We start from the raw sequence: 24,969 nt of genomic DNA, 5'->3' as shown, positions 1-24,969 counted from the left end.
AATCACTTTTGCGATTCACTTCTGGGCCCCCATTTCGTGAGTGACAGACGTTCGAGTCACGTGGTAGGTGCGGCGACTTGACGAGATACGTGCAATTCAGCTGTGTTGGTGTTCGAGTCAGCGCGTGGTCGCGGCTGGTTAGTTAGTTTGTGTCTTTCGTTTTGCTTTTCAACAGTATTTATGGGACTAAATGGTACGTGTAACTTTCAGGTTCACAGGTCAAGCGGACTGCAGCAACATACAGCTTCAGCTGAGGCTGTAATTTGTGTGCATTGCATGTGAGGTGTGCGCTCGTTCGCAAGACGGGTCAAAGACGCGCGCGGCTTCATGAGAAATGTGGTGTCCTGCATGTCGAGGTAAGCTTCTGACATCGTGTTTGCATGTGTTGTTAGGGTTATAAGTGTTTTTAACACGGAATAAAAGCAATGTTAATAAAGCGCGGCTGGACAGCTGGTCTTTCGCGAACCTACTCAAAGTATAGTGCAGAGGATATTTAAGCTTGCCTTCAGAACGTTCTTTTACTCAGAAACCCGTGGGTACGTGCTACAGTGGTGAACAGATGAATATGTAATTGGTCTAAGTATTAAACTAGAGTGCTACCGTGGTTCGCAGTCCCGAAGTGGACGAGTCAACAAACTGACGTCAGTTTTTCGCGCGTCTGTCCTGTTATTGATCATGAATTTTGTCATAAGGTCGTCAAAGTAGCTGTGGATCCGCAGACCACTTTGACAATGCTATGACGAAATTCATTACCAATAACTAATTGATCTAAACATTAAACTGGAGTGCTACCGCAGTCCGCAGTCCCGAAGTGGATGAATTAACCAATTGATGTCAGTGTTTCATGCGTCTGTGCTGTTATTGATCATGAATTTCATCATAACATTGTCAAAGCAGCTGTGGATCCATAGACTACTTTGACAATATTATGACGAAATTTATTGTCAATAGCAGGACAGCCATATGAAAAAGTGAGGTCAATTCGTTTTTTTACGATAACAACATCGCATAATTATCAATTCATATTTATGTCTGCGTATTGACAATGAAAATTAGCCAATGAGTATGCAAGAATTTTTGCAGTTATCGAAGAATAAGTAATTGATCTAAGTATTAAACTGAGTGCTAATGCAGTCCACAGTCCCATAGTGGGTGAATAAGTAATTGATGTAAGCAGTTCGCATAGTATGTTGGTTAACTATAATTAGCCTGACGGGTAGTCAGCATTCATTTTTCAACAGCCAAACGAAAATGCTCCCCGGGTCCCCTCATGCCTTATTTGTCAAACCCCCTAAGAGCTGCATTGTTTCCATCAACCAATCAAAATCAAGTTAGTTGTGTTTACAAAATTTTTAAAAACGGCTAAGTGTGAGCAGCAGTTGAGCAGTGTGCTAATCTATCTTTATTTGTATCTATGCCCAAAAAGCGACCTATGCGGAAGGGATGACTTCATCATGGAAATGGAACTAGACATGTTATGTGTTACAGTATACTTAAAGTCCCAGTTCGACGAAAATTTACATCATTTTTTCCCCACATTTTTTGCACAGAATAGCCAATTTTAGTGTAAAACATTCTCCGATGTAAAGAAAATTGAATATAATGACTGTTAAGATAAAAAAAAAATTGCTATAAACTTAAGATTTTTTTGTCCGCCATTGCACGAAACCGGTTGCAGTTGAGCCTACATGAGTATAGGCTACTTGGAGCCTCTCATTTTATTTCTTTTTACATGCACTAAGTAAGCATCTTCCCTGCATCTTCTTGTCCATTTTGTATTCATCGCGGCCATTTTGTTATTGTCAACAAACCCAAGCTATGTCCAGATAAGGAAATGGATGGATGAGTAAAGTTAGACTGGGATTGAAAGGTTTACACATGAAAAGAAATAAAACAAAACATCTATGTCTTGGTTGACCTTTATTATGGTGTTGTTTGCCAACTTTACAGAAGGATCAGCGAGGATAATGTTCGATCTTAACTGAGTTTTTGCCCGTAAAAACAACATTGCTAAAAATATCACTAAATGCTCACTTTGGCTTTTTGTCACTACTTTGCAATGCTCACGTCCTCCAGCCAAGTTTCTGCCACATTCGCTGAACAGTTTTCGACTATACTTCAGTGTAAAATCTCACTGAAAGTATTCGTGTAAAAACAAGAGCCGAAAGTTTGGTTGCATTTTTTTATCGATGGCGTTAAAAGTGCTTGGCAAGCTGATTGCTTCTTCCTTTCCTCAGGCAATCACACAGACTACCAGTTACTTTGTATCGTTTCGGAGAAAGACTTCTGGCCTTCAAGTTACAATACCATCTTCCCGTATTTTTAGAGTAACTGGACTCACATTGTCACCGGGAAAATTTAAGTTTACTTTTCGTATTCTCGCATAAGGTGACATTTTTAACCTATTTCATGAATTGAAAATGAGTGTCGCTAATCTTGTAAACAAGTTCTCGGAAACCTTGTTCTTCTGAATGAGTTCCAAGAATGCTTACTGATGGAACGCTAACAGAATGGGAACAGAAAAGAACAGAACGGATAAAGAATGGATATGGAATGGATGCGGAACAGATATGGAACAGATATGGAGTGGATACGGAACGGGAACGAGAACGCTTGTGGAATGGAAACAGAACATGTTCTGTCAAGGTGTTCCCTGTTAGGTTTCTTCTGATTGGTACTGTATTGTTACTTTATTGAGAAAAGCATTTTAAACCATTTTAAATACCACCATTGTTCACCTGGTACAATTATCAAGTCTTCTATTTATGCTAAACATGTAACGATAAAAAATCTCTTGCTCACTCGCTTATCCATTTGTTAATTCAAACAGTCAGTCCTGAAGTCAGTAAGTCACTCATTCATTGTCATATTTTAGGGGGGAGGGGGTGAGAATTACAGGAATTTTCAGATGTATTGATACTTAATTGAAACAAGTATTTTAAGCCTTTTTAATTACTCCCATCATTCACCTGTATTATTATTATCAAGTCTTCTATTTATGCTAAACATGCATTGATGAAGAATCTCTCAAGACCTATTGAAACAGCTATTGCCAGTAAATTATTTTTTTTGGTAAAACATATATATTCAACAGCATAACAAAAAGAAAACAAGACATTTAGGAAGCATAACTGGGTTGCATTTATGATAGTAAATATTTCAGAATTGGAAAAAGGAAATGGTAAATTGTATATGTTGCATGGAAACCTAGATGTTACAGTGGTATATCTTAGGTTCAGTTTAACCCTTTCACTCCTGCGGGCCTTATGGGCCTGAATGCCTATTATTCCTGGAGCTAATTGGAGTTGTCACACAAAATATTCATCAAAATCTAAAACATGCATGCTCAGTAGAATTTGGGGCCCTTATAGACAGAACTGTATAGTGGAAATTATTGTGGAAACATTGTTCTTCTTTATGGAAAGCTGAAAATACACACACATAAAAAGCTGTTGAAGTACAGTCGCTCGAAACTTCATGTTCATTAAAAAATTTGAATTTACGGCCATTACCGCGGTCTGAGTTCCAAGCTTCTCCTGGGTCAAAAGGCCAAATGACAAGTTTATCACTTCTAAATGTATAATGGAGAGAAAATAAATGGCTTATTCAGTTCCTGTTCTAAATGTTTTGCTTAGTCAATATATCAGAAATAGCAAATTATAAAATGAATTTCAATGTTCAAGCATCTTCACTGTGATGTTCGACGAAGCACCGCACTTTACATAATGCAACACCACACTGTTGGCACTTATTTTTCGTCTCCACTGGATAGCCTTTTGGGGTTTTTCAGCCAGCAGATTTGCACTGTACACAGTCTTTCTTTCTGCCTTCCATTTGAACCAATTGGTGGTCTTGTCTTGGCTCTTGGACAGGCACTTGGTTGGCTGGTCGCTTTCTATACGAGTAGTTGTTTATCAAGCGCTTTCCTAACTCCAACCGAAAAGCGGCTTGTGGTCGTTTTCGCTGACGGTTTCTTCTTCGGTGTTCGCATTCCAGAACATATCCATTGCAAGCAGCAACATTGAAGAGGAACCAAAAGATGTATCGGTACCACTTCCGCGACTGTCTTCCAACAGTGTGATAAGATCGAAACTGATCAGCGCGATCTACACCACCCATGTTTGCTGTGTAGACATCCGAGACACGTGGTTTTTGAATGTCGATGTTTCTTCCATTCTTCTTGCGCTGCACGGTCCAAGAAGGCTCTTCTGGCGAAACATGTTGACAAAAATGCCACGTCTCGCTTGTCATGCCATTTTACAAATAAAAGGTTCCCTCTTTGCTGCGTAATCATTTGCCCTGGCTCCCGAAGTTTATTCTTAGCACATTGCAGCAGCTCTTTGCGTGTGCATCTTACCGTCGAACAAGCGTATGTTTGTTGAGCAAGTAAATGATCTAAAAGAACAGGGCTAGAAAAGAAATTATCGAAAAAAACGTGATGGTTTCTGTTGAAAAACGGACGGACTATATGCATTACAACATCATATCCCAGCCTGTGTCGCCTTTGAATCTCTCCTTCGCTTCCTAAATAAACAGAAAAATTTACAACGTAACCATTCGAGGAATCAGCCGCCATCCACACTTTTATTCCGTATTTTGTCGGTTTAGCTGGTAAATATTGGCGAAATGATAGTCTTCCTTTAAATGCTATCATTCCCTCGTCAACAGAAATGTTTTTTGTTGGCAAATAACAGCGCTGAACATTTCTCAAAACAGCAGTCAAAGCAGGGCGGCATTTGTAAAGCCTGTCAAAATTTGTTTCTCCACGCGCGGGTTCCCGACTTGTATCATTTAGATGCAAAAATTGGCTAATTTCTTCGAATCTGTTCTTTGCCATGACTCACTTTATTCCCTCGTTGCCCATAAAAATGTCTACCGACCAGTAATCAGCGACTTTGGGAAGAATATTCATCCCCATGATAACGCACATTCCAAAGTAAGCTTTCACTTCGGCTTTGGTTACGTCGCGCCATCGAGCAAGACGTTTGTTGTCGGCTAACATTTGGCGAGCATAGCGGTTTGTCTCCTCCACGATTTTGTCGAAAAGATCCTCACCAAACATGAATGTAAAAAAATCATCAGCTTTAGCGTCGGCTCCAACGTCTACAACAATTCCTGATTGTGCTGAAAATTCATCAACAGCGATGTTACTGAGGTCATCCGTCCATTGTTGTTCTTCTTCTTCGTCACTCTCAGCGGCTTCTTCATCGCCATTTTCTTCATCAATTTCCTCGCCATCTTCATCGATGCCTTCGAAATCAATATCAGAACTATCTCCATCAATATCTCCATCAATATCTCCAGTGTCTTCTTCATCGGAATCTCCGAAAATTGCCCTGTATTCATCGAAACTAACATCTAAAGGATCTACTCGCCTCGCCATTTTCCCACTTAGGTTGTTATCAATTTGGAGTTGATAGAGCGAATTCCTTCCACAGAGGAAGTGTCTTTGCTTTATTAACTCCAAGTTGGTAATAAACTATGTGATTTTCGCACATGAACGACAATGTTCTCACATTTCTTTAACAGAAATTGTTTTTCACTGTCGCCATGTTTGCGTGCTTTGTTCGTCATGGAAGACAAAATTTGCATCCCTCTATCTCTATCTCCTAAGGAGGCCTTTGTTATGCGCAGTAATTGCAATATGATTGGTCAATATCTCAATAACAATAGAAAAATATTTGGTGAGCATATAATCTTTATTAGGGGAGGGGAGAGAAGCCGTAAACAATGATGTTTTTTTTGGCCGGTTTTGGCTGGTTCAGGAATAGTAGCGTGTTTCCGGCCGGCCGGTTTTGGCCGGTTCAGGAGTGAAAGGGTTGATAATGTTATACACACTGAAATTTCTGCAAAATAGAAGATAGAAAAAATATGAAAGAATCAAGGAAAAGCTGAGACTTGTAGCACAATACACATGTACATTCATTTGGTGTATCAAGGGGCATTTTCATGAAAATGTGTAAAGTATACCTAGACTACCATAACTCCCCAGATTTTAAGTAATTATCGTCAAAGAAACATATTACGCGAGTTTTCATTATTTATTTCTCATTTACAGCTTATTTCAGTAAATACCCAGAATCCTTTGTGGGCGTGGCACCTGAAAATATAATGTTGTTAGCATGGCCATACTGGCTAAAATACAACAAAAATAACTGGAAAAAGCATGTACAATTACGAAGAAGCCATTATTTCTTCATTTACAGTCAAAGGCACTTTATAAATGCTATTTCTTTGCTTTCGTAGCTCCCCGCAAACATGCTGCACCATGCCAGCAAGCACAAAAGCTGTTTTGTTTTTGTTTAGTTTATAAGTCATGTCAATGATGTTATCTCTGACAAAAAAGTATCCTTTAAGGCCAAGAGAACCTCTGGGGAAGGTGCACCCATAGTCATCTGTTGTAGGCTCATCTAATTCCACTAAACCATCACTCTTCACTTTCATTAAATAGTAGTCATAGTCAGGGTCATTAGCTGCTGCAATAGCAACTACACTGTCCTTGGCAGCAAGGTCTGCAACCCTGACTGCAGTGTCAAGTAGATTAGCTTCAGTTTCCTCAACAGCTTGCCTGGTTGTTGCAACAGAAGATTCTCTTTCCAGCTTAACATCTTGCCAGTCATCCAACCACTCTTTGTTGCTGCAGTTCTCCTCCTCACCACCAATGCAGTCAAGGCATTAACAGCTGTGGCTTCTGGTGAAGATCCTTCCCTGTTCGGGAGTCGTCCTGAGGCAGTGGAGTTTCCGGATGCCTTTCAGCTCCTTAAAGGCTCTGTCTGGTCTGGCTCTGTCTGGTCTGCCTCTGACAACTGCCTCATCACCTTCTGGAGGAACATAAAAGAATAACCTACGAGCGAGACCCTCTGCTTTGGATCTCGATGTTAATGTAGAGGCTGCTGGAGTGCTGAAATGCTCTTCGAGATACTCTTTCATGTCCTTAGCATTCCTGATGACACCTGTCTTTCTAAGCACTGCATGGCTAACCTGTTTGACATTAGCTCCAGCAGCGTCCTGCTCTCCCTTGGCATGCGATGTTTCGAAAAAATTTCTTTGCACCAGGAATCCATGGTCAGCAAGACAGCAAGACAGATCTCTGATACAGTGACGAGACTTGTACTGGGCAGCACAGCCATCTGTGAACTCATGAAGCTTGCTAATCTTCATGTGCAGCTGATTTTCAAGATATCCAGTTATTAATTCTTGAGCCTTGTGCACTGTGTGATAATCTTGGACATCATCTAAAATCACAAAGAGGTGCTCCTTGACAATCCTCGGATCATCCTCTATGTTTGTTTTGCCATCCACAGATTCCACTGCATGGCGGTATAGGATGGTGATGTGTAGAGAAACTTTTGCCACATCAAAGTACTCTGACTGCAGCTCATCCTGCTGGCAGCAGCTGTAGCCTTCAGAGTAATCATGGACACAGACAACCTCGTTGGAAGGAAGGTGCTCAGTGAGGTTTTCCATTTGTTCCCTTTGCCATTTAGCCATGAATTAATGTAACTTCCTTTCAAAATAATCTAATCGTGACTTGTTGTTTGGTTATCACGCAAATTACTAATTAAAACAAACAATGCCCCAAGTTGGCGTTAATGGGGGAGCACTGCCTTGCGTTAGGTAAGCCTGTACGACTTCCGGAGATTGCGTGAAACAAGAACCTCACTTATCTCCCCAGCACTACGAGCTGACTGCAAGACAGCACGTGCTGGATCGGACAAGAGTATTGGTAGCGGGCGATATTCATAGGCAACGTAGCCAAGATGCTTGGGGGAAGTCGCTGCGCAGACTTAACCGCACTACAAAGGAGTGACCCAAGTTTATTAGAATAAGAAATAGCAAACCAACCTCTTCTCCAAAGGGAGGGAGGGAGGGAAAATTTTTAACAATAGTATAGCAAGTGCTAACTGCACTGTACAACAGAACACCAAAGTGAACTCTGAACAGTTTGTTTGAGCTTTTATAGCTAGACGCTTGTCTGCTGGGAAGGCCAGTAGAAAGAGCTGTACTACCGGACAGCTTAGCATTACACGTGTATACTCTTAGCCATGAATAGTGCTTTAATATTTTTGGCCAATGCTATCGATCGTTATAATATGCTATAGGTAACAAAGCCATAATGTTTGAGCTAGAATACAATGTATCTCAGAGTCTGCTTGGCCTTGGGAGCTTGCCTGCACAATAGCTTAATTGAAAACAACGCTGCCATGAAAGGCTTACTGATTACGAGCGTCACGTTCCATTAACTATATTTTACTGACGTGACAGTAAAATTGCATTGAATGGTAGGGGTAATGTTTAAGAAGATCCTGGAAGTATTTAAATAACTCCTTTGGTGATGTCTTCTATGTCACAAGTGCGATTTTTCCTTTTCCTGTCCATTGGATAAAAATTTTCCAGTAGGTACATATTCACAGCATTTCCATGTCACTTCCTCCATAGATTCTTCTGAGACTTCTTCAGGGAGGAGCTCAAATTTACTGATGCCACACTCACTGCATTCTCTGGTCAGGCTTTTCAGACTGTGATGGCTGTGGCCTTCAGGCTTCAAACAAAGAGTCAGGTTGACTAGCATGACTAGAAGTACTGCCTTGGAACCATTCCTTCGGGATACTGCCTTTCTAAATTTCATACAGTCTTTAAACACTATTTGCGTTTCTACATGTTTCCTGCAGAGGCAGGATCTTCTGTCCTTTTCTCTTGCAGGCTGCACAAAAAATGGTTTTAGACTCTCAAATTTGCGCTGTTTAATCTTTGCTTTCGGGTATTATGCCTGGAACTCCAAAAATACCTCTGTTTGCGTTTTTTCCAGCACATGCTTTGCATGTTCGATGTGCTGTTTTCTTCCTGTTCTCTTCCTGATAACATCTTTTTTGTCTCCTGTTGGCCTGCTTGCTTCAAATGACCAAAAGTTGCAAATGAGCTGCTTGTGTTCTGTGCTGATAGCGTCACCTCTAGTTTTCCTCTCTAGATCTAGCCAACTCTTTTTCTCTCCTGACAAAATTTTTGCCCTTTCTCGGATTCCTGTACTCAGGCTTCTGCGCCCAACATTTATTAGCTTGGAGAGAGATTTGCATGCTTTGCATTCAGAAACATTTTTTCCAAATGCTAGACTTTTGAAAGTTGAGTAGGCAGCTTTGTCATCTTTAGATTTGCTTGTCTTGATGTTTTGCATGCTTTCAGAAATATCGACCACAAAAGCTCGAAGTGATGAAATTTCTTCCACTTCCTCGGGAGTTTTCATTGGTCCTTTTTTTGCCAAGATTTTTCTTGTGCGTGGGCTTGAAGAAATTGTCTGGAAAAGTTCCGCTTTTTTCGCTGGTGTTTGTGGGAGGGCTTCCACGGTTTTTCTCAGGGCTCAGGTTTTAACTGTCATGTTTTTGAAGGCGGAGGTGGCCAAACACGTGCTCTCATCTTCGCTATTTCCGGCTTCTTTCTGCATTTCTTACAACGGTACTTGATAACAGTCTTACAAATTACCAGGGAAAACATTTAAAATCTCACTTCAACTGAGTGTTCTTGCATCATGGCTCCAATGATTTCCTTCATGTTATCTGGTTTCAGTTCCTTCAGGAAGGTATCGTTGCTTATATCAGGCATTGGATTGAAATAATCACTGTGCCTCTCCAATTCCACATTTCTTGAATTCATCTGTGTAGCTAAATAGCCTCAGATAAAAAGCACTAACTGAAGTCACTCAGAAGGTTTTACAGTCGACCAACAGTACTGGATAACAATCGAAATAAGTTCACTCTGAATGCACTTGTTTCACTGTTAAGTCAACCTGAAGTTTCCACTCTAAAAACTGGCAGCACAAGCAGTCTTCTGATTGACCAAGAATAGATTCTTCTGTTGTTCAAAAGATGCGAGGGAAACAAAGCACACACGCAATGTCTTGTGGGTAGGATTGTGCACTTAAACCATTTTTCTACGTAGGAGACTGCCCTGTTCCCATTTTATGACTGGGTTCACCTATGGCAACCCAGTAATTAGGAATAACGCCTACAAGAGCAATAAGGATGGGAAGCAGTTGAGAAGTGCCTTTGACTGGGACCAGCAAAGCTTCTCACTCCCACTGCATGAGAAATTGACCATCCAACACTTGAAAACCTTGATTCAGCCAGAATAATGAGAAGCAAACTTGCTGAAGATATGATAGATGCAAAGATGTTTTTTCTAATAGAGGTGATTATTTTGATGTCATGCATGTTTGATTGAATTCCCGTAAGATTATGATGTTTCTTGTTTAGAAAAATTATTTTGTATTGGTAGATATATCAGTCAGGTATGCTATGCTTCCTGCTAGTATTCAACAATGTTTGTTTTATTATTATTCATAAGTACTTGATCTAAAACTCCAAAGACAATTTTAAAATCATTTTTACCACAGAAATGATTTAAAATTCTTTACTACCTTCCATCAACATGTACTTAACTCATTGTATTTTAATGTTCTCTTTGCTCTGCAGAAGTATCGGGAACACCTGAAAAAGACCAGAAATGATGGTGATGAATTGGATGCTGTTATAGAACTTATTCAGCACACAAGAGAGATTGTAACCTTATTTAATGGGAAGCTATACTTCAATTCATCTGATGACCTAACACTCCACAAGCTAAACAAGTTCTATATCTGGATGTGCCACTGGGCCAATGAAACTAAAGGAAACAGCAAGAATTTCATGTCTTCCAAATTGTGGTTTGATTTGCAATCAATGTGCCTTGGATTCCAGTCTCTGGTTCAATACAAGATGACTAGATTCCCCAGCACAGTAATTAAACCTGGATTGTGAATCAAGACTGTGCGGAGAATCATTTTTGTTAGCTCCATTCATGCAATGGCCAGAATGATAATCCAACCTTCTTGCAGCAGCAATCAACACAGAACTCTTTTAGATTGGGTCAAACAACCATCACTTCCAAGAGCAATTCATCCTGTAACAGCACCCATGTGTACATAAGGCCATCATTCGAAGGAATGCACGGAAAAAAGTCTCTAAGGTGACTATCTTTCTTTGGCTCTCTCAATTGTTAGAATAGACTCTCTAATATTCAGTGCTCTTAAAGTTCTTAACTTGCAGTCAGTAGTTTTTGAAGAACCATTACCATTTAAAAATTAATGTCATTACATTTACCTCGTGAAAGCTGTATTCTGATGTGTTCATAATCAGATTCTGTTCTTTCTGCTACCCTGAAAATTCTGTCATCCACCGGGGATGTGAATGGGATAGATGTGTCCTGTGTAATAGCATTCAGCAGGGCTTCAGCAATACCTGTCTTTGTTGACCTTGCAGAAACTCTGATATTATACACTTCACTATGTGCAACCAACTGTGATTTGTTGTGGACATGACTCAGTGGAGCAGTGCCTTGGTGCTAGTTAATGAGGTCAACAAGATGACCATAAGAAATGTTTTTGTTGTCACTTTGGTCTAGCAGAATCTCCTATGAGAATCCTCCTATCTCCTACTTAATGAAATGAAATTAAATGATAGAGTCCTGAGCTGTCAAGTCGGGATATCATTTTCTTTTATAAGGAATTGCACATATTTATGTAACACTTAAGTATTTCTGAGAGTTTCCTGTTTTAAAGACCTTTCAATTGTCATTTTCAACATCATTTTTGCATTTTAACATGTTAAAAGCAAGTCATTGGACAAATTGGTACAAAACCATTTTGCAACAAGATCCAAGTAGTGTACAAGTAGTGTAATGGTATGTAAATATACGTAGATATTTGAGACGAAATCTGCTGGGCATCTTTCATGAAGGTATAGAAATAATTTCTTGATATGATAATGAATTTAAGGCTGAAGTATTAATAAATCAATTACAAAATACTTCGAAACATAAATTAAGTTTGTTTGAGTAACAGATTCGAAAAAGCATAATTAAAGAAATGCCTGGAGTGATACAGTATTACTTTTCTCGTTCTACACTCTTCCTTTTGTGGCATTCTCTTGGAAAATCTGTCAAACTGGCATGCCCCCATGTTTACATAGTACAGCAATGTCAAACAGAAGCTTCTCAATAAGTTCCTGTTGAGAACAAAAAGGATTACCTCTATTTAAAATAAATAATTTACATTCCTAGTTAAATGATTTATAACCTCGATTTCAAGAATTTGCATATTTCTATGTTATGGATTGTCAATAAATGAGAGCCACCATTTTAATTTAATATTAGTTTCCAGTCTTTATCCACCGCACATAAATAGGCGTAATGTGCAACTGTCCTCTTTCACGGTACTGTCTGCCTTCTGTCACTTGTAGCACGTCAGGAAACATAGAATTTTCCTCCATTTTCCTCCTCCTTCGGTTCGATGACGTTCCCTTCAAGTAATTGACAAGCTGTCTGTTGGTTTTCAACTTTGGCCAGAGTGGAACTGCACTTTGTGAACACATTTCTTTGAATGTATTTTCTGGAACAATTTAGAACCTTCCTCACAGCCCGACCACCAACATGCCATACTTTTGATTGACCTGCTCCACTAATTTGATCAACATTAAAATGGATGGCCTTCTCCTCTCTTTGCTGTTTCATGACAGAAACCAACTGTTCCAAAAATTCCCAGTACACCGAAGTTGCTAGCTGAACTCCCACAACCCTTTAGGATGGCATGCTTGCTGTTGCCTCAAATGAGCACAAACATGGCATGAAAATTCAATACCGTTAAAAACCTCATGCAGACTGGACCTCACCCTGGTAAACCCTTGACTGCCAATTTCAACTATAATCTCGTCTGGATTTTTGACCACGTGGCTTTCTTAGCAGTAGCTTTGCCAACATTTCACCATGTCTAAAGAGCTTTCACTTAACAAGCAGTCAATTGCATTCACTTTGCAAAAGGTGGAGACAGCATTTGATTTCATGGATGGCAAGAAATCCAGGAATCTCATCATAATTTCTTCAGGGGGGAGTTGCAGGAATAGACTTGTTTCAACAGCAGGTGGTGCACTTCCGTCAATTCCATTGGAATTACTACCTCATCATCTTCAAATAATGCTCTTGCAGGACCATCTAGCTGTTCTAAAGGAAAAGAGAGCAGATCATTGTGTTCTTCATACTCTTGATATCAATCTTTAATGGAATAGAAAATATCATAATTGATATTTTTGTTTTGGCAGGATGAGACTGGGGCATTGAGATGTTGCAAAGAGCAAAATTTTACTGGTCTTGGTGGTTTTAAAAGCTGTCAAAGACTAGAATCCAGAATCTGAATTTGTTCAGGAGATGTGACTCTTAAAATAGCAACATAAATTAATCCGGAAACTTAATCCTGTGAGTAGTGCACAATGGTAATGAGACTCGTGCAGGTAACAGCATAAGCTAAAACAAGGGGAAACTGTGTGACACTTGCTATTTTTGCCCTGTCAAGTTTCTCTTGATCCTTGTTTGCTGGGCAATATCAACCACACCAACACCTTCAAAGAAGATGAAAAGATTGTCACCCCGAACACCAGTAAAAACCACGTTTCCATTCTTTAGGTTGTCTGACAAGTTCCTCGCCAGCATAATCTTAAATCCTCGCTTCAGTTGCAAGACTTCCACCCCTGGCCAGCTCAAGCTCCTGGTAATTTGTCGATCAATTGACACCATGGCAAATCAGCAGTCATAACACTTTAGAGCAAGTGAACTGTCGATGCTATTCCACGATCACACAATTGGCAAGACATACCACTGGAGCAGACCATACCCACAGTTCTTCCATGTGCATCAAGTGTTGCTTTTTTGCGCTTGACAACCTCACTCTTCCCTACTCCAGCTTGGCCCGTAACCAGAAGGTTATGGCCTTTGGCAGCAGGCTTCATCATTTCATGTTGACCGCCATTCAATTGAATCCTGAAAATGCCACCAGAAAATTTCAAAGCCATTACAACTGAGCAAAATCACGAGTTGTGAAAAACATATGCGCACCTCAAATTCAATAGGCAAATTACGAGTTCAAAAGCACAGAATAAAACTCACAACAGTGTACTTACATCATGAAAAAGAAGAACTGACACCTGGTGCTTAGAAACAAGATTTTTCTACAAATACCAGAAAGATTTGCTGCCTAGCTGCAATGGGTTTCTTCTGAACTTATGAAAGATCTCACTTTTGTAAACATGACTCGACTTCATTTTGATTGGTCGATGGAAACAATGCTCCTCTTGGTGGGTTTGACAAATAAAGCACTAGGGGACCTGGGGAGCATTTTGGTTTGGCTGTCAACAAATGGATGCTGACTACCCGTGTCGGGCTAATTATAGTTACCCAACATACTATGCGGACCGTGAAATGGTCCAGAACGGTTTAGATGAGTCTCACATTTGTGAGGTGAAGCAATCTAAATCTTTGTAATGAAGGCATTGTGGACGGAACTGCGTAGCAAGTGAACTGATATGGAACATCTCTTCTTTGATTCTATGGAGGAATTGAATTGGCAAGGTTATTTTCAGTGGATTTATTCACTTTGAGCGGAAATCAGTTTCTTGCCTGGTCTTTATTTTAGCAGTGGAAACCCATCACGATAACTCTCTGAAATTGCGTCTAATTGACCTGAGGAGCTGACAAACAACAAAGAATACAACACAGCAACAGGGTAGGTAGATTTTATTCAGAAAATAGAAGAACAATTGACTTTTAAAGCAAAACTAACGTTGCGTTTCCATACAAACCCTTAAAAGTCGAATCTTTGTAACATAACACCGCTTATAAGAAAGAGTCATGTCCAAGGTAATCTGATAGAGAGCTTGGCCTGCCTGTGGCTACTGTGGTCTGAGTGGATGAATTTATAAGCAATTGAATTAGGTATTAAAATGGAACACTAATGCAGTCCATAGTCTTGTAGTGGATGAATAATCGATTGTTCTAATTGTTCTAAGTATTAAACTACTACAGTCTGTAGTCCTGTAGTGGATTATTAGAAACCTTTAGATCCACGTGTACTACAAAGGTCAAACTGCGTTTTGAGGTTAGATGTACGCAGTTCGCTGTTTGGGCATAAATCAATTGAGATCGGTGGGAAAAGAAATCTCTCTATGTTTGTTGTGTGTATTAATGTCAGCTGTAACGTAGGTTATGTTAGGCCGGTGGCAAATTGTAAATGCAAGGCTTTGCAAGACGTTGACTTTTTCAATGTTTTGATTGCGAGAGCAAGATTTAGGTATTATATGTCGCCTACTTCAAGCCTCTATTGTAGCCTTGTAAGTTTAAGGAAGATTAGTAGTCCCCAGTTGTTATCTTCATTTTACATGCATAGCCTGAATGCCTTTAAGTCCCCTTCTTTCTAAGAATACATGAAATACTATTTCGGTAAAACCCATTTTTAATGCTATTCAAATTACAGTCAAACCTTCGGTTGCGACCACCTCTCCTCAGCGACTAGTTTTCCAAAACACCAAATGTATCCAAGCCAAATCACTATATTTGGAACTTCTCATAAACAACCACCTCTCGTAAGTGACCACGACCACTTTTAGGGCTAAAAGTTTGAAATTTTCTTTGTTTTTTACTTCCCATAAACAACCACTTGACAGATAATGGAGCGAAAATTGGATAATAAGGTGTTGTAACATCACATTCCTGGGTTGTACAAGAGACTGAAATTTCTCAATGGGAAGTACTGGAGTTTTTCGGAAATTTTCTTTTCACATAAAACATTTAAAAAGTCTATGCAGTTACCTATGCCAACAAGGCAAAATTTTGACCCAATAATTTATGGTCTAAGCTCTTGTAAGCTACCACCTTCCTTAAGTGACCACCTAGGCTTGACATTTTGGGTGGTTGCTTACGGGAGGTTCAACTGTATTAATGTGTCTATATACAATTTGCAATGACAAACTTTAAGCGCTATAAATGAAATACATAGTCTAATTTCTTGGCAAACATAATTGAAATGACAATCTGTTGGCTTGTATTGTTCCTACTCTGAGATGAAATTATTATTATTGAAATTAAGATTAAGAGCTGTTATATCATCATGTTGTTGGTTTTGCCCAAGCAATGTCAAATTCCTTTATGTTGACATTAGCACTTTTGGGCCATGGGTTATGCTTTGTCTTCCAAAAAAACTTGGAGGTGTTTCTCTCTCGGGAAATTCTGAATTCCACAATTTGTCCAAAGCCCTCGCTCTTCTGCTGTGTTTTCAGTTTTTTTTGTTATTGCAATAATATTACATTACATAAAAAAATTGCCTACTTTACAATGTTAACGTAACTTGCAATTTAACGATACCAACAAAACTTACCATTCTAATATTATTTACAATTTGTTAATATCTTACATTACTTTCATGTAGGGGGTTAGCTACAATAGGAGGCTTTCTCACATATTAAAGTGTGACTTAGATTTATGTTGCTCAATTTTAATTTTGTTTGTTAAAATCGCCAAGAAAACATTGAAATAAAACTTTTCTTTTCTTGAGGCAGTATATAAATAATATTTGGCTATAGTCATGCAGAGGTTTAAGTCAAGATGACGAGTGAAGTTATCTGTCACGGCATATATAATTTCATTTTTATTGAGAGTGATCTTATCCGTTTTTGGAGCTCCATCAATTACTAAAGAGAGACCAAAAAAGCCGAGCTTTAGAACAGGTAACAAAAAGATGGGTTAACGTTTGTCTTTCTTCACAGCTATTGCACGCGCTGATCTTTTGCCATGTTTGAATGATCGATATCATTATGACTCTATGGGACCCAGTGGTTTACCTGACAGTATTTCCTTCTGCCACTCCAGATGATTCACATGCTGCTTTCTCCAAGGTTGAACTGGCTATTGCTGTCAGTGTTTGTGTGGATGATACACTGGCCAGTAGTTCCTCCATTGTGTGATTGAAGACATGGAGGGTGCAGGCAATTCGCTGGACAAGCTTGAGAATCTTTGATTTGGGTGGCATTTCCCCCTTTCTAATCGCTTCATTAACTTCAGCCACAAACTGATCCTTTTTTTCCCGCAGAAATAGTCGGCCTTTCTCGTCAAACCCAAACCCTAACGTATGATCCTGCTTTCCTCCGTCATATAGTGGTATGAGCACCTCTCCGGAGGAAAGTGTGTGGAGAAGCGGGATATCTCTGGTTGTGTTGCCTTGAACTGACTTATGTAGCTTGTGAATTATATTAAAGACCTCCGGGGACAGAGTTATGACCTTCTTTTTGGTGGCAGAAGTTTTATTAATCTACATGAGGTGCTCTGGCTAATTATGGCAGTAATTAATGCAAACTTTATTGAAACTTCCTAAAGAGGGCTTTTCACTGACAATGATAAATTTTAAAGGCAACATAAGTTAGAATGATGGCTTTTTTAAAAGTTACGATAATGCAATGACAAATAAAAGTAGAATATATAAATAAGTTTAAAGCAGACACTAAAAGTTATGAGATAAAAATTAGTATAAAAGAAGAAATTGTGGTAATGAAAAAAAGAAAACTAAGACCGACTTGAGGAAAGTGGTGAGTAAATTAGCCCTTAATTTATGTTTAAAAGAAGGAACAGAGTTGCAGAGTTTAAGAGAGTTGTCTTAACTGTTCCATAAGCTGACTGCATGGTAGTAGACTTCCTGTCCAGATCTGGATTTAAATAAAGGGACGTGAAGGAATTGAGAGCTATGGGTCGTACAACTGCTTAGGTCACCATGTTTTTTAAACTGCAATGAGTTATGAGGGGGCAGAGCCAGTCATGCACTCAAGACTAACACTGCATCATGGAGATATAGCTGTGATTTTAAAGAAAGCCAGCGGAGGTCTTTTAGAATTGGAGTTGCGTGGTCAAATTTCCTACTGCCTCATAATAGCCGATGATATCTTTGTTTGAGAGAAAAGAAACATTTGGACTGAACTGTTGGAAAGAAGGAAAAAAACAATATTAAAATCTATGATGTGGTATGTGGCTACAGGGAGTCTTAGTGCAAGAGAGCACAAGAGATGAGCACAACCTAGTTGAAACAGTTACAATGTATTTACTTGTTCCTCTATATCCAAAAAATTATAGTCAGGAGGTTGAGTGGCTGCTTGTCTGTGCTGGTGTCAACTTGTACTTTGTTGCACACCATTAGGAAGGCATTAGTTGTCACTGCTTCCAACAGATATGGCCTTTGTTTCACGGATTGATGACCTTGTTGGCTGGTAAATAACTTCCCATACAGGAATTATACTGAATTTAGCCATTTGTGTTTGTTAATCCAGGTTTGTTTGTGCAGTTTGGATACAGCATACATTTTGATGTTTAACCTCCAAAGACTAGTATCAATTGATAGTATCTTGGTGAAAAGTGGGAATAATTTTTTTTTGAGCATTAATGATGCAAGTAACAAGTTCGACCAATGAGAGGCAAGGTGTGCTTTTAGAAAGAAACTTGATGAGCAAAACTGGCACAGTGCACTTTGAAAGGCAGCTGTGCTTTGTTAGGGATCTTAAAAGATTGAACATGGAAGGCCAAAAAGCCTACATGCAGACAAAGAGGTATTTCGATTTTGGGCACAATTTAAAATATCTAAATTGGCTGGCCCTGCAGCAATAAAATAATCCAGATACTGCAAGATAGGACAGATTGTGTTTTTTAGAGAATTAAACCAACCATGATGGCAATAACAAGTCAATCAGTTGTTGTGTACACTAAAATTCCCAGGTATAAAAAAATTAGTGCAAGTTGAATTTCACCTTAAATTTTTGTTGTTTAGAGAAATTTCAATCTCAACAGATTTTATTTGTTACTGAACATTCAAGGGTGCCATGTTGTAGGCACATACAACAGGATATTGGGGATGTCAAGTTGATAAATCGTTAATTTACTTACTTGAAGGAATTCCTTTTGGGGCCATAGTCAAGCATTATACTATTGAAATTCTCTAGAAAGCTGGTGTGCTGCTTATATTTTGTGAGCAGACAAAGTGGAACATACTAATATACACGTAAAAAAAAAGGAGGAAGGAAGAAAGAAAGGTAGCATACAATGGACCAGAATGTCTCTGTCTGTTCATAACTTGGAAATTCTAAATTAAACAAAACTTCTGATTATGTCCCAAATCTGGTGCCAGCATACTGCTGAGTTTCATTCAAAAGATGTAACACTTTGTTACTTATTCTCTGTAACAATCAAATACTCAATTATTAATGAAAGTTAATAAATATAATTTAATTGTGTTAAAATTGTTTAATATTACGTTTGTAATTGTGTAACAAATGTGTTGCTCCATTCTGATTCTCTCAAAGTGTTCGCTCTCTGTTTTCCTCTCCTCTATGTATTCCTGTGGGAGTGAGGGACTTTCATTTTGCTGGGTTGCACTTGACCTTTTTCCCTTCTTTCAAGCTGAATCAGCAGGCATTTAAGTGTTCATTTCACAGCCTCACCTTCTTCCTTTTCTGGATCCCCAATATTGGTTTTCTGTTTCCAATAATTATGAGTTTTTTCTTGGTCTTTTAGCTGTCTGCTTTGAGTTGCCAAGTCCTGAGCTATTGGCTATTGCACAAAGGTTCACAGTAGGTCTATAGTGATAACTCAGAAAACTCCCTTCTCCTGTTGCCAGACAGACTCTCATGGTCTTCACTTTTTCAAAGGCAAGCATCAGTCATACATTTTGCCTCCCATTGGTCAGGTCTACAAGGGCAGAGCCATACCTCTGTGTCATTAATTTTATTAATAAGCTACTACTGATTAATTAGTGCCATAAAAATGTCACTATACCAAAAAATCAGAAAAACTTGAACAAGATCATATCTTTACATATTGAGAAAAACTGTTCAAAGAGGAAATGAAGCTCAATCCTTTCTACCCTTCTCTGGTGAAAATATGACATAAATCCATTGAAAATCCAAAAAGGTTGTAGTATTTACAGTTAGCGCATCCTAACTATGACAAATTACAGTGGTGCTGGTGATTATTGAAAGAAACTTGCAACTTTTAACGCTAAAGAAAAATGTCTGCAGTAAACTGTTCATGGGTTAGAAATGACTAAGCCTAATGAGTCTCGAAGTGTAAATAAATAATAAAAATAAATCACTATATTTAGAGAGGTAACCCCATCAGCCTTGGCTGTTTTTCATGCAGGTCCTCTATCCTGGTTGAATTGTTATTTACAGATGTTGGTTTTTGTGGAGGGAGGAAAACTGGAGGGCCTGGAGAGAATCCTCTGAGCAAGGTGAATACCAACAACAAACTTAACTCACACATGGCACTGGGCTGGAAATCAAACCCGGGCCACGTTGTTGGGAGACAGGCGCTGTCCCCACTGTGACATTCCTACTCCCCTGAAGATAAATTTCAACCACAAAATGACACTTTTTAAGTATGAAAAGAAAAAATTAAGCAAGGGAACAAAAAAAACAGGAATTTTGACGTTTTGCCGTGTTTACAATAGTTTTGGATTTGCTAGTCACTTTATTGCGGATAGTCTGCTCTGCCATATTTCAAAACAATATTTGTCCTGAATGCAATTTAGGTATGCCTCGCACTGGTGCACTACAGTATGTGAGGACTGTCAGCTCCTTGGTTGCTGCATAACAAAGTTTACACAACTTTCTTGTGGCAGACTAATTTACAATGTGGGCAGCTTCTACGTTCCCAGGCTCTACTGTGGAAGGCTTGAATTCAGGTGGTTTAACTTGACTGTCAAGGCCAGCTAGTTGACATACAAATTCTTCCCTGTAATCTGGAATTGAAAATTCATAAGAGCACTTGAGATCCTCCACATAGGATTTTCAGCTTGGTCTAACTGAGATAACATAAAGTTGTTGCCTGCTGGGCTGTAAAGCATGTGAAAAGCATATTTCCGTATGCTGGAAATATGGTGCTTTCCTGTCATGTAGTATGTCCTTTGGCACTGGGTCAGCAATTCTGATTTTTAGTGTCTATGTATTCTTTATCCTAGAAATAAAGGACTTTTGGCATTGGTTTGGCCACTATTGGCCATACTTCCTGCCAAATCTGTGGGCTTTTTCGGTCTCTCAATCATGCCCAAATGTTTTAGAATGTTCCCTCGTGGCAGTGTAATATGTTATTCCTTGCACTCAGGAGGTCAATAAGAACACAGTAATGCCAAATTTGAGCAAAATTTGAGTCTTAAAAAAAAAAATCGGCAAGCAGTTCAAATTCCTTTGTAAAACTTTTGATGACCCAGGTGCTTTGAAGTGACATTAATGCATGCTAGAGGCACTTTATGTGCCAGAAAAGTGGGAATACCAGAGTGTAAAGGTGATTGTAATAGTGAAGAGTTCTCATCATTTAATACTGACTGTAGGTCTAGAAAACGCTAGAGATATCAACGTCACAGTTTGAAGGTACAAATTTCAATCATGATGTATGTAAGCGTGAGAGAAAATAACTGTGACGTGGCGTGATTCAAAAAACTTTGGCGACTGTCCAACAGGATAAATTCTAGAATAATACTTCAAAGCAGTGTTCTCCACAGATTTTGAAGTAGTCAGCCAAAATTTTGAAGTAGTCAGCGCGTGTATTGCAAGAGCCTGGAGGGCTCAAGCCACTAGGGTGTCCGGGACATGTCCCTGTGGAAAATTTGTAAAAAATAGGTCTCTGGAGATGCATTTTAGGCATACTGCAGCAGGGAAAAATGCGTAATTTTTGTCAGTTTTTGGGCATATTTTGGAGTCTATAATGATAATTACAGTGATAACAAGATATTTATTTGTCTCCCAATACTAATACAATCATTACTTATTATTTCCCATCATTAAAATCCTTTTACTTCTCTCAGTGAATTAAAAGTGAAATCCATGAGTCCAGCTCAATAGACTCAATATACATACGTTTGATCAAGTTTTTGAGATAACAAATCATCATCCATATCAAACTCAAAGTCTGAATCAACAGCAGATTCAACCTCTCCCATATCCATGGCATCCAGTGCATCATGACACAAATCAGCATTGCTGGCAACTGCCTGAGCTACAACCTGAACTTGAGCATCAAGTTCAGTTTCCACAGATACTTCACCATCTTCTTGGGCTTCAGTTCTAGAGGCCTGAAGGTCATCTGGAAATTCCACCTGTATACCAATGTCAGTCTTTGTGGCTGGATGGTGAAGACTGCCTTCATGGTCTGATCCTCCAACCATTGGGAGCTTCTTAAGTAATGGCAGATTTCTGAAGTGCATTGTTCTCCAGACTTTGGTTGCTTCTGTAACCATCTCTGTGCACTCTTCAGTGTTATGATTAGGGCCATTGAGAGAAATGTAAAGCAGGCTGGCCATCATGTCATTCTTGAGTCGACTTCTCAACCTTGTCTTTACCCTATCCACTGCACTTGCACCCTGTTCCACAACTGCATTAGACATGGGCTGGATAAGGCAAATCTGACCAGCATCCATGATTTGTGGGAAGTTGATTCTGTGAGCCACCTGCTCTTTAACAACTTCTCTTAGAATGAACTCAGTTGGAGAGAGGTCATCTTTCCCCCTGAGAACAGCAGAGGGTACCTTCCATGATGGCATCAGGTACTTGAAGTTTTACCACTTCACAAATGTGTGATCTCTGTCAAACTGGAACTGCCTGCACAGCACTTTTACTTCATCCACATCATACACCGTATCCATAAATGGCGGCCGCGCGGAACGGCCTGGTTTTCAAAACATGAAAGCAAGGCTTGGTAGGCCAGCTGAACCTTGAAGCGCACTTAGATTTATATTATATTGGAGTGTCTTAGCTGTAAAAACTACGCGAAGATATTTGAAATTTTTATCTTTTGAAAAATAACTGGGTAAAAGGTTCCCTTAGTCTCTGTAGGGGACAACTTTGGCCGACAAGAATATTTTCTACTCGGAGGTTAGTTGAGAGATGCCAACACAATGTTGCGTTCCGTTGTGTACGAAGAAGGATAAGCGAGACAAAGATACGGGGGAAAAGATATCCTTTTTTCGTTTTCCAGACGATCCAGGTACCAGAAAGCAGTGGATCCATGCCATTAGAAAAAGATCTAGGCAGGGATTTTTCTATATTGGAAGGAACGAGGGTTTGTTCGAGGCATTTTAAGCCTGAAGATTTGAAGAAAAGTCTCAATGGAAGGATCAGTCCCAAACCAGGAGCTGTGCCAAGTATCTTCGCATGGAAGTGAAGTTCTCCTCGCAAACGGCCACCGCCAACTCCATGCTTCACGGCTACAACCATGACAAACAATTTAGTGAGAGAATTTAGTGAAGTTATGCATCCAGTGACCGAATTCAGCGAAGTAACATGCAATGATTCATCTTCTACAAATATGGCCAACGGGACGTCTTTTTCGGAAACAGCAGAAATGCCACAAACACTGGAGCGACAGGAGCATAATAATATAATAATAACCGAGCTTCAAGAGAAGCTATCTGCAGCTCTTTTAAAAATTGAAGAACTGGAAGCAGTGGTTTTGCAATTAAAAGCAAAAATTGTGGATCTGGAACAGAAAAACGAGCAACTTAAGGAACAGATGTTGTCATTAACAAACATCTCATCAAATGACTCGTTAGTAGCATTTTATACAGGGTTTCCGAATTATGAGACTATGGTGGCATATGACTTTTTGGATCCTGGTGCCAGGGGAGAAAACGTAAATTACTGGTTGTCTGGAAAGGAAATTGCTGGCAATGCTAAGCCTGTGAAACAAAGAAGGCCAAGGTCTCTAAAACCAGTAGATGAGTTCTTTTTGACATTGTGTAGACTGAGGCAAGGTTTTGCCGAGTTACGTGTAGCTCACTTATTTAACGTTTCTCAGCCAACTGAGCAGAATCAGCAGAATCTTTATTTCTTGGATAAACTATGTATTTGAAACTTGGTCATATAAATATTTGGCCTTCTAGAGAACTAGTAAATGAGACAATGCCTCAGGATTTGAAGGCAAAGTATCCAACCACAAGGGTCATTATTGACTACCGAGATCCGCTGTGAAATGTCTAGCAGCCTTCTTTTAAATAGTGAATTGTTTAGCTTGTATAAACACCATACCACTTTAAAGGCATTGGTGGGAATTTCACCTAAAGGGTTCTTAACATTTATTGACCAACTCTATACTGGCAGTATAGCTGACAGGGAAATAGTAGAGCAAAGTGGCTTCTTGAAACTTCCCTTTTCAAATGGGGACTCTGTAATGGCTGACAAAGGCTTCACTATTGAAGACATTCTACCCCTTGATGTTTCCTTGAACATCCCTCCTTTTCTGGGAATGTCTGATCAGATGTCAGCTGAAGATGTGATTGCAACACAAGAAATTGCTAGCTTAAGAATACATGTGGAAAGGGCTATAAATAAGGTGAAGAATTTTCTTATATTTGAGGGGGTTATTCCACTGAGCCTTTTTGGGGTAGTGAATCAAATGTGGTGTGTGTGCCATGTTTTGCAACATGAAGGATCCCATTATTAGTACTTAAATTAATCTCGAGTTCACACAGTGACAAGCAGGCAGGTCGTAGGGTTGTTTTTATATAAAATGATTATTTCAAATCCAGTGAAAAAATATAACATTGTACCACAATATTGTACAGAATCAGCATAATATGTTTTAACTTGAATCAGCCTTGAGTGACTGTTTCCTTATTAAATGTTACCACAATGTAATATCCCTATCTTTTTATAAATAAAAAAGAATTTTTTTACATTTAAGTTAAATGCCCTGCATCTGAATCACCTTGTGTGACTTAATATTCTACCTTTTGTGAATATTTACAAACTGATTATAATGAAAAAAAAATCTTGTGCTGACTGTAACTTAACTCTTCTGTTTTTGCAGCCAATCATGCAAACATGTATGTCAATTTTTCATATTTGTCATTCATTTCTAATTTCCACATTGCACACTATGAAAATTGAAAAAATAAGGTGCTGATCACTATTTTAAAAAATGACTTCACATTATACCTGATCATATTTGGTTATGTAACATCAACTCTCCTCAACTTTTAAAGCTTCAATATCAATACCAAATCCCCTCATTTGGTTTCCCACATACAGTAGATGTTGTTTAGTTGTACCTGTGAAAGGTTTTTTGAAAAACCAAAACCATAATTATTTG

At 39.1% G+C, this 24,969-nt stretch overlaps 1 protein-coding gene and 1 pseudogene across 2 annotated transcripts; one reads left to right on the top strand and one right to left on the bottom strand.

Moving 5' to 3' along the window:
* Window positions 1-59: 59 nt before the first annotated feature.
* On the top strand, window positions 60-24,560 carry LOC110050412 (uncharacterized; annotated as a pseudogene). Its single transcript, XR_016206005.1, has 3 exons — window positions 60-137; window positions 211-356; window positions 14,492-24,560. The product of XR_016206005.1 is annotated as an uncharacterized LOC110050412 (transcript).
* On the bottom strand, window positions 6,676-7,491 carry LOC110050411 (uncharacterized). The gene has a single exon (XM_089284736.1). It carries the CDS (start codon window positions 7,489-7,491, stop codon window positions 6,676-6,678), a length of 816 nt encoding a protein of 271 aa, XP_089140862.1.
* Window positions 24,561-24,969: the final 409 nt, after the last annotated feature.

Source organism: Orbicella faveolata, unplaced genomic scaffold (genome assembly GCF_042242905.1).
Source record: "Orbicella faveolata isolate gen_17 unplaced genomic scaffold, um_ofav_v1 contig_13, whole genome shotgun sequence".
Lineage (NCBI taxonomy): Eukaryota > Metazoa > Cnidaria > Anthozoa > Scleractinia > Merulinidae > Orbicella > Orbicella faveolata.
The sequence above is the reverse complement of the archived record's forward strand: the minus strand, read 5'-3'. Positions and strand labels throughout refer to the sequence as shown.